The sequence below is a fragment of the Apaloderma vittatum genome, unplaced genomic scaffold (assembly GCF_000703405.1).
Source record: "Apaloderma vittatum isolate BGI_N311 unplaced genomic scaffold, ASM70340v1 scaffold16111, whole genome shotgun sequence".
NCBI lineage: Eukaryota > Metazoa > Chordata > Aves > Trogoniformes > Trogonidae > Apaloderma > Apaloderma vittatum.
In genome coordinates, this window is record NW_009699766.1 from 23,473 (window position 1) to 36,804 (window position 13,332).

General features: G+C 40.4%; 1 protein-coding gene across 3 annotated transcripts in view; it reads right to left on the reverse strand.

Annotated features, from left to right (window-relative positions):
* The window catches only part of TNRC6B (trinucleotide repeat containing 6B), a 46,046-nt gene that overhangs the window by 10,330 nt on the left and 22,384 nt on the right, over positions 1-13,332 (reverse strand). For 2 of the 3 annotated variants that reach the window (XM_009878539.1, XM_009878538.1), the window contains 7 exons: positions 9,151-9,299; positions 5,436-5,561; positions 4,282-4,413; positions 3,666-3,764; positions 3,262-3,436; positions 2,753-2,887; positions 2,369-2,545 (listed from right to left, as the gene is read on the reverse strand). In XM_009878539.1, coding sequence (XP_009876841.1) covers positions 2,369-2,545; positions 2,753-2,887; positions 3,262-3,436; positions 3,666-3,764; positions 4,282-4,413; positions 5,436-5,561; positions 9,151-9,299 — 993 coding nt within the window. Of the gene's footprint in view, positions 1-2,368; positions 2,546-2,752; positions 2,888-3,261; positions 3,437-3,665; positions 3,765-4,281; positions 4,414-5,435; positions 5,562-7,804; positions 7,976-9,150; positions 9,300-13,332 lie in introns of all 3 variants that reach the window. The other variant, XM_009878537.1, reaches the window with a different exon arrangement.

Consider the following 13,332-nt stretch of genomic DNA (forward strand, 5'->3'; position numbering starts at 1 on the left):
AGATATAGTTCTCACCAATGCAGCAAAACTTGCTCTCACCTCCAGCAGTGATATCAGTTTGATTGGGCACCACTTCATTTATCTTTGTGCTGAACAATACTGCTCTCTTGAATGGCAGAATTTCTGCAGCAGATGGCATTTAGGAGGAAAACGCGAAAGGTGTAGTCAGGGTGAATGCTGAGTGACCACTGTATTCATTCAAAGGAAAAATGTGCCTATTTCAAGAGGTTTTCCCTTGTAAATTCATTGTTGTTAACAACTTACTTTCCAATGCTAGGAAAGAAAAATCCTATTTTCGTGTCAGCAACTGACAGTGGGCCTCATCTACAAGCTTTCAGAGAAAAAGGATCTAACAGTGTAAAATCATTGTGGGTCTTTATTCTTCATCAGGGGCGATGATAAGGTAGATCATGATTTCAGGTAAGTTTTCCTTCTTGAGGAACTCAATAAGCTAGACAGGTTATGAGACAGCTTCAGTGGCTGATGGGTACAGGATGGTAACACTCATCCCAGTAGTCTACAGACATTGTAAGAGAAGGCTGACAACACAGCAGTAACTGCATGAAAGCCACATGCCAAACTCCACGGTCAGTTCATGATGTCTCTGATCAGTGTCACACGCGACTCATTTAACACAAGAAATTAGGGATGGTACTGGTGATCCCCTGACAGTTCCCATTCATGATCTGTGAACTCCAGCTGTCCTCTCATAGGGATGAGCAACAGCAAAAATTTTACTTATCGCTGACAGTGCGACTACAGGTATCACTAAGGAAGCTCTATGATTTCAATAGGAGGCAAAGAGTAGTTATTCAGCATCTCACTCCCATAACAGCCTTCTGGTACCAAGAGTCTTGCCGGAGCTAGTGACTGCTCCAAAATCGGGAAACACGACAAAGCTGAACCTCACATCCCCCTCCTAACATTCCAAGCAGTGCTGTGTTTCTCAGTATTATGCAGGTAAACCAGTGACTAAAAAAGTTCAGCAACAATGAGTTTCTGAGAGAGACGTCCTGAAAAAAGTTAAATCTTGGGTGTTTCTGGCCTTACGAACAGTACCTCCAGGTCAAAAAGCTCAGTACTTAACATCTGGGCTGACAGAAATGCAACACAAATACGCCTCTACAGAGAGCAGGCAGTGGTATGAAATACTGTAGGTGTGCAGATGTTCTTGAGACAACTAAGTCTTTAACCCTGTTTTCTCATCAGAAATCATTTTCTTGTCAGAGTTAGGCACTGAGGAGTTCCCACATAAAAAGCTTTAACTACTTTTTGTAGGTTTCCTGCAGTTGTACAGATTCCTAGGCTTTCTGATGTACGTGTGCTACTTGTTTACCCAAGAGATGTACCTGTACTTTTCCTTTTAGTGCTTGAGGAGACACACAGCAGAAGATCTGCAGGTAGTAATCCTTCTCTAAGTCTTCCAGGCAGAGAAAAAACACAGCATCTGCTATTTGCAGAACAGCACTGGCCATTAATCCATGCAACTTCAAGGATGCCACTGTGTTTAATGAATGTTTTATGTATAAAATTAAGTGTGTGTTCAAAAATGTTAAGTATTATTCCTAGATACTTCAGTTTTCTAGCAGAAAGGTACAATTCGGCCATTGAAACTTCAAGAATGTGCTACTGCCTGTAACCCAAAAAGCAAGAAACTTGTACTCAAGACATAAGATTGCTGAGCCGTGCTGAAACATGGCAACACTTTTTGTCCTTTATGAGATATAAGCAAAGGTGAACCACAAGAGCACAGCACACACATTCTATGCATATTGTACCAATACCGCTGGCAAAAGAAGCCCTATGGTCCGCAATGGATCATATTTGTAAATAATTGGCAGGAGGAAAGTTCACACTACATAAAATACAAAATGGTCAAACCAAGAAAATTCTGTTCCCACCATTATGAAAAGCAAGCTTTCCCATCTTTTGCTTTCAGATTCCACGCTACCAATCAGAATTTTTATACCCTGTGTCAAGCCTAACACAATGCAAATAAGGAATCAATACAAGAGGAGGGAGCTGGTATGGTGCATTCTAGGAACAAGTGTTCTCATGTAAATTTCTGCCAGCGTAAAATCATAAAATTACAGGAGATAAGAGCTCACCTAACAAATGCCAAATACTATTCAAGCAATTCAGCAGCTAGATCATATTTAGTCCAGCAATTTTTACCTCTAAGTCACATTTATCATGGAAACATAAGATTTTTTTTTTAGGTTCTAATTTAACATGGAAGAAATTAAAAAAAAACACAACAGGCCAAGCAGATATTTTCCTTGCAGTGGTTATTTAAAAAATATGACGAGGGAAGGTCCCAGCACATCTACTCTAAAGCTAGGACATAACCCCTGCACTTATGTAATACCTGGAGGCCAGCTGGCGTTGCTGGATTTGCTTCCGATCTTGTTTGTTGGTGGAGATTTGGCAGGTAACCAACTATCACCAGCAGGGCCTGCATGGCCACCTAGGGGATCACCCTGAATTATGTCAAACTGGTTGTAGGGCGATCCTCCACGAGCCTTTCCAGGGGGCACTATTGCACCTGAAGCATAAAAAAAAATATAAAAATTTACACTCCGGAAGGGTTGGGATCTTCTTAAGTATGGCATGCTAAAGCAAAAAATATTCAAGTTGCATACTGGTGAGGTAAGACATTCACTAATTTGAAGCACAGTTTCATCTGAGCTACGTTATCTCTGGCAAGACGATACTGCAAGGGCATTCCCAAAGTAAGACATTCCCTTCTCACCATTTTTGTGGATATTGGCATCTTGTGAAGCCACAGAGGGCAGCCCTTCCATCATAGTCCATTGCTTAAAGCGGGATTCTGTTCCAGCCTCTTTCCATCCCACCATGCCATAATCCATGCCACTTGAGCCAAAGCCTGTGAAACAACAAACAAAACTCTATTGTCATTCACTCTTTTTGGTTTAGGTATCTTCAAACAGGGAGTCACTGTGATCATAAGAAAGGTTAAAAAAAACCCACCACAGTAGTAAACAAAATGTTCAACAAGCACCTTTCAAATAAGCTTGTAAGAACAGATTTTGTTATTAGGTTCGTTTTCTTCCTGCGTAATGAAAGATAACGCAACCTGATCAAGAGTTGACACTTGTTGTAACCTTTGCTCTAATGCCTATACATTAATTATTCATTTCTGGACACAGAGGTAATTGGCTAATACGGTAATACAACTACCATGCTAATACGGCAACTACAGGCAGTGCAGCACCAAATTTCTTTCCACAGAACACTTACCTGAACCGTATGCAGGTATTTGCCCTTTGGTCTGTAAATCTGAGAGACCCACATTCAAAGGATTGGGTACCATGCTGTCTAGATGCGGCTTAGGCCCAACAGGGTGGGATGGTGAATGTTTCATGCCAGGCTGCCTCTGCTGTTGCTGCTGGAGGGCACTCACCATACGAGCAATCTGCAAACGGAAGGAAAAAAGGCAGATGATACATCCTATACTGTAACACAGAATTCCAGTAAACATGAAGCAGCAGAGACTTGGAAGAGATCCAAAGGAGCCTCGCTCTCTCCAAAGTGCAATCTGAAGAGAGCAGATGACATTGCTAAAGCCAGAGCCATCTTTGCTGCAGACTGCATCTTCCCAGCACAATTTACACTTTATTCAACCAACAGAAACGGGGCCACACCTGTTGCTCCTGCTGTTGTCGCACAGCTTGAGATAACTTCCTCTGGCTCTGTAATAGCTGCTGCTGCTGCTGCTGCTGCTGCAGGAGGAGCTGACACGCCTACAAGACAAGTCAGGGTGGGAAGCGTGAAAATACAGCACTCATCAGGTGAAACAGAATTGCCGGGAGCTGATCACTAGCAGATGTTTTACTCAGAACTTAGGTTAAGCTGCTTCTCATTCCACACGCTCAAATAAAATGACAGATAATGCACTACAGGAATACTGTATCTTTCACTTGTTTCTAATTTAACACCATGCAACAGCATACCGGCTTTATTACCACTACTATGAGTCTGAAGAAAACTTCATTAAAAAAACAACCAACAACTGCTTTCTGTACACATACACTGCTTGGAATCATTACTAATCCACTGCAACACCCACAATAATTACACAGGCCTGTTCAGTTTATCTGCTGCACTCTAACAGGGCTGCATTTTTCTAGTACAACGAAAAGGGAATACTCATACAAAAATAACACAAGATGAGAAGAACAGAAGAGAATTAGAACAAACATAAAAGAAAACTCTTTCAGCAAATGATTTGTCAACAGTCTGTCCCACAAGATTACTTACTAATTGAAACTGGGGAATCTGTGGAAGCTGGCTCAGCATGGCAATCTGTTGTGGAGAAAGCTGGGGGCCCATATTGAAAAGACCAGGGTTCAAGCCACTGTTGGGAAACTGTTTGAGCATGGAGGCCGAAACCTGCATAGAAACCAGTTACATATCCTCAAGAAATGCACTGCGAGGAGAAAGCATCATGAACTAGAAGCACATCTACAAAGGAGTAGGTACGACACCAATCTTAAGTGGTGTTCTGGGAAAGACATTACAGATTTATTAACACATCACATTTAAACATGCACAATCTACGACTTGAGCAGAGTGAATACCTCACTTGATTGACAATATACAGTATTACATGTGCAGATGCAGACACACACACAAAGGTTCCTCCCCCAAGCAATCAGCTGCTAGAGACTGCACTAAATTTAAATGCTGATACATATGCAGCTAACCAGTAATCACAGTACTGCGTTATCATGTTAAAAAACGTACTGCTTGACAAGGGAAAAGAAAGGCATTCAGGCAGTCACTGGAGCAAAGAAACAGTGCCTCACAGGAAGAGTTAATCTTTTTGTATGCTGAATAAGCTACAGTAAAAGACAGGAGGAGGTGGAGAAGAATCCCCCATTTCTCCCTGCTTTATTTGAGAGTTACACAAGTAGAATTCAAGAGAATCTCCAAAAGTCTTCCAAGTCCAAACTTGCGCATTTGGAGACCCGGAGGTCTTAAAGCTCTGCAATGTGTAAGCCCTTCATCAGGCCTAGGCCTCTCTTGCAGGGGGCAGGAAGCACAGGACAAGACCGCTTGAAAAAAATTAAACAACCTGTCACACTTCCGAAAAACAGCTTTCACTTTTTGTTTGTTTGGTTGGTCGGTTTTTAAAATTCTTTGCCAAAGTCTATGTAAGACAGGATTCCTGAATCCACTCTGAGGTTTAAAAATACTGGTAGCGAGTATTTACCGTCAACTGCCTTGGAATAAGAAACAAGGCCAATCCTTCCAATGCTTTCAACTATGAATTATAATTTTTGATCTCATCTAAATTTTCTATTTCTTAACATCAAGTCAAGCCTAAGATAGATGTATAAGTAACCTCAACGATGTGCTCTGAAAGCTGCAGCTCAACTTTTACAAGTAACCAATTACTATAAATTCCTTACCTGGGGAGAAAGAAATTGGGGAGGCACTTGCGCCCGGATATTGGGGGAAGGATTTAGTGGCTGCACTGGTGTGTGCATGCCCCTCGATTGTGCTGTGCTGTTTCCAAACAAACCATGATTGCCACCCTACAAAATCAAAGCAGTAGTGAGAAGAAGAATCCTTCAGGATAATGGACTTCTATGCTATTACAACTACACATCAACAACGAGGCAAGGACTGACTTAAACAGAGTACCCTTGGAATTACTGAGATGTTTGCCCTAATCAGTAATATTCTACCTGGGTTAAAACTGCTGCACCATGGTTTTGAGATGCAGGCTCTTTCTCCTCTACGTTGAAGAGACATGTTTATCCACTTATTTCAAAGCACAAGAAAAAGCTAATGTTCTATATTTTGCACTTTACATGTTGGGAAATGGAAACTTGGCGTACAACCAACATGCTCAAAAAACATTTTGCTGGCTTAAAAGTATGGCAAGACTGTGTCAATAGGAATTTTGGGCCATCGTTTTAGAAAAGACAGGTTCATTTTTTAAGTAGGTTGCTGAGATACCACTCTTAAGTGTATTACTTCCTCTGCAGGCCTTTCACTAACTGAAATTAGAACTCATAAGATTTTATTTAAACATTTCCTTCTGATGTGAAAACTTGAGCATTCTGAATTGGGATGGTTTTGTTTTCCTTTTTTCCACTAAACTGAAGGACAGGAGAATTTCTGAGTGAGAAAAAATGTCTAGGTTTATTTTTCTCCCAGCGATTTATTTTCTAACACAAGAATACCTGCTGTTGGAGATTATTTTTTTAAATGAGAAGTATTTACTGTTTTAGAAGCAACTTCTCTAATAATAAACCCTACTGCACGAAAAAGACCAAAGAAAATTTGCAAATACATTTCACTATTCCAGCCTCTGAGCAGACTGTCTTTATTTGTAACATCTTTCAACAAAAGCCACATGAAATGTTATGTACAGTCTCCTACACTAACAGCCACATGTTGTCGCTTCTCAATACTGAAGTTCATACTTCAAAAGGTCCTTTTATCTTCAAGACCCTCAGAATTTCCCATCTTCTGCTGTATATCAGGGATGTCTATGACCCTCAGACACCTGGGGTTCTAAACAGCACTTTTCCACGCCTCAAATATCGTTCCCTGTTCTCTCTCTCAGTGCCAGCACTGCTGTAGGCAACACCATCATGCTTCCAAACTGAGATTGTGCAGGTCTTCTCCAAAACCTTTCCTCCCCTTATGTACCAAGACGCCATAAACTTTGCCTCCCTTCTACCACAAAACCGTACAGCCTCCACCATCCTTTTGCTAAAACAGAAGTCTCTCATCTCGCTTCCATACTGGCAGCATTATGGACTGCCTCATTCACCTGCACCGTGTTTCACTTCTGAATGTATCTTCTCTTTCAGAAGCAACTCAAGATATCTTCCTAAACACGTAGGAGGATACAAAAAAAGCCCCAAGAGACACGGAGTTTTTATTCTGGAAAGACCTGACTGGGGTCAACTTCACATTAAAATTTTTGAGAGACTTGAAGCTGCAGTTACACTTTCAGCCCTCCCTAAAGCTCAACAGAGTCCTTGCACACTGGATTCAAGAACATGCCTGCAAATTTTGGACTTAATCTGATGTTCAACACTGATTGTGTCACACAAACAGAAAGACAACATAAAGAAACAGCATCATGTTAGGCATGTGACTACATAAGCTAGTCCAGTTGCAGTACTTAGGCTCTACTCTTTCATTTCCTAATATTCCTGCAACATTTTCTTCTAGCATAATGCTAAATGTAATAGCCAGAAATTCTCTCAAACTGCAGACTGCAGTTAACCACTTCATTTCTTCCCCACCATTCCCTACCATACCTAACAAAACCCCTGCTACTTCAAGAGTTTTTAAAGGCTGCTAAATCAATTCTTTCCTTGGATTGTGGGGAAGGGAGAACCAGCACAATGCTAAATAACTGCAGTTTTTCAAAGGCACGTTACTATGTACAGGGTCATTGGGTGGGGGCCGGAAAAACTCAGTGTCAGGAGTGGAGGGGCAAAAACCCAGCCTCTAACTGGGTTTTAATACATCAGTTAAAATATAATGGTTACCACTAACTTCATGACTTCTGAAAAGCACATCTATCTATCTGCTGCTGCACTATGATTCAGGTAGTAACAGGCCAACAAAACCAGACAGAATACACTTTGACAGGAACCAAAGTGGATTGATTCTCAGTGGCCTGATACAGTTGAAATTTCCATTAACGATATAAATTTATCTAGTAGAAAAATAAATGCAAGCAACCAACTAACCAGGATTAAGCCCAGGTTGCAGCCTTATAACAATGCATCTTATAAGGTGGCCTGCTTACTTGTCTAGCAGCGAAGTTTTGGGGACTGAGCCCTGAGCCGATTGCCCCAAGGCCGACGTTGGATAGTGTGGAACCAGAGGGAGACAGCTTGTAGCTGGGAGAAGGGGAGAAGGGAGAGCAGGGAGCCTCATCCCCAAGGCACCCGTCTTGATTGGAGAAAGGCAAAGTCAGCTGAAGCAGCAGTTAGCCAACAGCAGGAGTTGGTTAGTGAAGCAACAGAACGCAAGAGGAGAGAAAGAGGGACGGTGAGTGACTAGGAAGAAGCAAAGTTAATTTGTAATAGCAATTACAAGGACAAAATTTCTGGCTCAAACGATCACTTGATAATTAGGATTTTGGTCCAAGGAGATAAATCAATAAATTCCTAAAGGTTTCTTTTTTAAAATGCACTTTGAACTCTCACAAAGTTTGTTCCTGACAGTGCCTGTTACCACTATAGAAAGAAACAAATCTTGAATAAATTCCTAACGTTAGTGCACACCTACGAACATAATTTGTTAGGAATGCACTAGCTCTGCTAGTGGTATTAATAAGGCCACCAGAGGGAGTTGACAAAACTGTTTTTTGGCCTGTTATACCAAAATGGAGGAGTTAAAAAAAATCATTGACAGTAACACGCCTTCAGAATTTTTAAACCAAAATTCTTTTCCATTTTACATGTGATAAACTGCATTAAAAAAACCCTCTAAAGCGTTCTGAATCTATTGGACACTCTCCAATTCATAACATGAAGCAATTAATGTTTGATAATAATAGTGAAAGCTTCTATTTAAGATCAGCAAGAATATGAAAGAACGCTCTCATAACGTGCAACAGATGTCACAGAGAAACAGATGTCATACAGAAGCTTACAGTACACGGACATAGAGCATAAGGGGTTGCAGAATTTAGAAAGGGTGTTTCCAATAAATGACAGACATGAAAGCAGAGAAAAATTCGGAAGACTGTGATTACTTATGTTTGCTTATATCTAAACAATTTTTTTACAGTAGATGAATGTAGTCAGTAGCCAAAAGAATCACTGTGATGAAACCTATAATGAATTTCATTGCTAGCAGTAGTTTACTCTTCCAAGAAAAACAAAGGAATTTCTTTCTCTCCATATTAAGAACTGTCTCTTCGAGAATAAAAAGCCTCATTTTCCCCAGATAGTTTAGTTTGTCTACGTCCATCTCACACCTCTGTTTCATATACACATTCACTCTACAAACATAAGGCCCCCACACCCTTTATTACTGAGTTTGTCCAAGGTTACTGAATTTTTAGCCCTTCCAAAGAAGGAAGGTAAAAACTGGGACCTCTAACACAGAGGTTGGTATTAATGTACACCAAGACATTTCTCTCACCTTCTCAAAATAAGGCCCGCTATCTGTGGTTCCCATGTCTTTGGAATTAGGTGGACGGAACCCAGATCGATCCTTCCTCATCATGTCATTAAAATCCCCGAGATTCATGGCTCGTTTATCTACCTCAAACTTCTTATCTGGGAGACCACCTGTAAAAAAAGAAGAAAGAGGATGAAACTAGTGACAATAATCTGTACCATATTTCGTGACAGCAGGTTCACAGTCAAAGAAAATATCTTTAAGATCAGCGTATAAATTAGATTTGCCTTACAATTTAGCATGGCTACAGATGCGATTAAAAAGTGTTGAAAAATTAAAGCTGTAAGTTTCATTTTTAAGACTGAACCAGCCCATTTAGAGAGTTGTACATGAAAGATTTCTCACAGTTTGTGTACAGATACAAACACACACATTTCTACAGCAGCCTAGTTCAACTAATGAGATTCATTCACACTAATTCTCAATGCCTTCCAAAACTCACGCTGTTATATATCGGTATCCAGTATCTATAGAGACACCACTATTTAAGTCCTCCATATATTCTACTTTGCTTTTACTGGGTTTGGCATCAAGAAAGAATTTCTCAAACTGCAAAACCATGCACGTAATTTGCTCACAACTCTCCTACACTCATGTGAACTTCAGTCTTGAACACCACAGCTCATCTGGTGTAGCGTAACTTCCAGACAGGCAGCCAATCTCCCCCCGCCCGTACGCAGTAACAACCAGTAACAGCAACACTTTTCAAACATCCCCCTGCAGTTTAGCAAGTAATCTGGTGGAACACGAGGAAGAGATGTTAATAACAGATGACTGAACTGTAACATAAACAGTGATCAAGACATCATCTTTCTCTGCAAGTTTAGCATCAGCCAAGTGCTGACTGAAGGAAGTTTTCTGCCTTACACACTGAACTGCTGCCAAGGAACAATTTCTGGGGGGTCATAATCGGCACCCATAAGGTATCAGATGCATGTTGTTATGCTGAAGTGGGTAGAAAACATATTTGCTTTAAAATACGGACAAGACAATAGAAATTAGCTTTTACGGTATTTTTATTTTTAAATAATTTTCTTTAGTAGCACAGATGGCCTTTCCAAGAACACTTCAAAAAAACCTATCGTCACACATAACCAAAATCTACGACTCTTCCAAAGGGAGCTGATGATAGATATCCTACCCTACCACTGACAACATAGCTGTCTGCTCTGTTTGATAAAAGACTCTAATCACTCCAATAGCCTCAAAATGCTTATCTGTTCCTCTAGAAAGTTTCTCAAAGCCAGCATCTCTTCCAAATGTCCAATCACAAACTGTTAATATTCATAGGTATGATATTGCCAAGAACCTATTAAGTCAACCACTAATTACATGGGTTTTCCTTGCTGGCACAGCTTTCAAAGTTGATGCAGCTTCAACATCACTTATCACAAGAACACTTGACAAGTCACCTACATATCTTGGCTTCTAACTGGACTCATACTGACCTCGATGAGCTCACCCCTTTCTAACATATCCTAAAAAGCTTGAACTGGCTCTGCAAAAGCAGTCACACAAAATGTCACATACACATTTCAATTCCATCAATACCTACATCTGACCACTACACACAATGCCAGCAATGCACCAGCAAAAGGCTTGTGTGTTTTAATTCCTGCCCGTCAGTTGCTTGAAAAGAAACTGAAAGTGAGACAGAGTTGCCTCACTATCTGAAATGAAAGTGGGTCAAGGCCAGCACGAGATGACTAAGCTGCAAACACCCTTTTGTCTCGTCAGTTATCCTGATGATCCGATCAACTTCCCAAACATTACTGAATGATGCCTTGTAAAACAGCTTGTTAAAGAACACGTAGAGCATTAAATAGCACCTTTAAAGGCTTCAAGCATAGACACATGTGTTGCTTAGTGCTGAGACAGCTGCTTAAACTTCAACATAAACAAGGCCTTGATAAGAAAGGCAATAGCATTCATTTACCCCAGTCACTGAAAATTCGAATGCAACCTTGAACCCTGTCCTGTGAGTCTGTCTTGTGCACTTGCCAATAATGCAGGTGGCTGAAGACTGGCTTTATCTTACACAACGCAAGATGACCCTTAAAATCCAGAAAGTTTGAATTTTACCCTCTGCAGTAGGCAAGGACATTTGTGCATGAATAAATAAAATCCCCCAAATCCTCCACATGTAGAAATGTAGAACAGGTTGAAATCTCAAACATCTTCACAAAAGACAACACTCTATCAGTTCTTGGATTTTTCCCACTATTAACAGCTGTGAAAAATAACCTTGAAAAATGAAACAAAAGCTTGGAAGACATTCACGCTTTGGTGAGGAAATAAACCCACTATTAAGCAGATCTCCCCCATCACATGCATGCAGCTTAAAAGTAAAGAAAGACTGTATTCTATACAAAAAAAACCATCTAATGTGGTTCTATACTGGGAGATAGGAAACAGAAACTGCTGCTAAGCAAAGTTACCTAAAATGCTTGCAAACAAGAGACTCAACATGGTGAAAATACGTTCATCCAGTGCAGTAGTCCAAATGGAAAAAAACCCCCATGTTTTCTGCTTGACCAGAAAACTGAAAACATTTTAAAGATACCAGTTTCAGACCTCTGTGTAAATTTGCATCATCTAAGCCTACTGAGCAAGCACGTGTGCTTAGATATTGAGGTGCTGTGTCTGAACGCTAAATCAGGTTACGGCTTTGTAATATCTTTACAATACAGAGCTGCATGAATTGCATTTGAATAAATGGAAATTGGCAATTCATTTCCCAGTCTTTACATGTGATTTAGGAACTCAGTGACTGCAGAGGTTGCAACTAATACATTAAGATACAAAAAGACAAAGGTGGTGATCAAACAGATGGAAGGAAAAGATAAAATTCTAAGTAGTTCTGACAAGCTACTTACTGTAGCAAACTTCATGCCTCAAGACTTACATACCAGGTGAGATTTCAGTGGAAAAAAACCTAGTATCCTATTTTCAAAGTAAAACAAGCTCTCCATTGAAGGGATTTGATAAAAAAAATAATTTAAAAAGGAGCAGATCTGCCTCAGGCATGCTACTGATCCATCTCCTCTCTGTCTTCCTCAGTAAATAAAAGTGTCTCCCTCCAGCACCTTGCAAGAAAAGCAACACATTTTTCAGACAAGGAGACTGAGACCAATGTACTAAGAATTACTTTCTGACAACTAGACCTATTTTACAATGCACGATGATCAGAGCCAATGCGCTCCGTTCATGACAGAGTTTTCTTTGGCATGCGTGGTCTCCAAGCACAGATTTCACTCTGAGATCAATGTGCATTTATCTATAAACTGGGAAAATATTACCAAGTAAGGAGAACCTGGTATGCTGCAATCCTGAGGTACGTGATGCTGGAAATTGAGACTACTTAATGCTTAGCACACAGCTGGTCATAGACCAACACTGTAACTTCTTGGGCGTGTAATACCTGTGTGCATCCATGTCTCAGCTGAGGCAGAAACTTTTCCTGTTATGTGGAAGTAGCTGGAAATAAGCAGCTTGGTACTAGAATGTTTTTAAATGTGAAATACTAAAATTGTTATTGCATAACAACAGGCATATGGTGAGACTCAGTGCTAATCACATGAGATTCAGAATCAGTGGTGTCCACACCTTCATAACAAAACTGATTTGCACCGATACAGGGATCCCTTCCAGACACAGACCCACTGCACATACACCTCTCTGGAACTCACAGGGCACATCTCATCTACACAGGAAATTCCCTGACAGCTGAGAATACTACTTTGACATATCAGCTTTTGGAATAAGAATTACAGACCTTCAGCTTTTGATACTGTAACTGTGAGGAATCTGAGGCCTCTGTAACATTCTTGACACTTACAGCAATAGGATAAATATCTCAAAAATTATTTTCAAGTTTATACAGTGGCAATGTCCTTTAAGTGGACCAGCAGCTCTGTCTTTGTAGGGATATGAAGTGATCTCCCACTTCTGTAGATTTCTGAATAATCAAAACTGAAGTAGTATCTAGAACAGGAACAAAACCCTCGTCCCCTTTGTAAGTATTCAACACCTGCCCTGTACAAGTCTAAAGCCTTACTGAGCCTTCAAAGACAAATAAGCAACTGGAATAGCAGATTTTGATCATCCCTTTTCTAATATATAACTTAAGAATCTTGTAGGGAA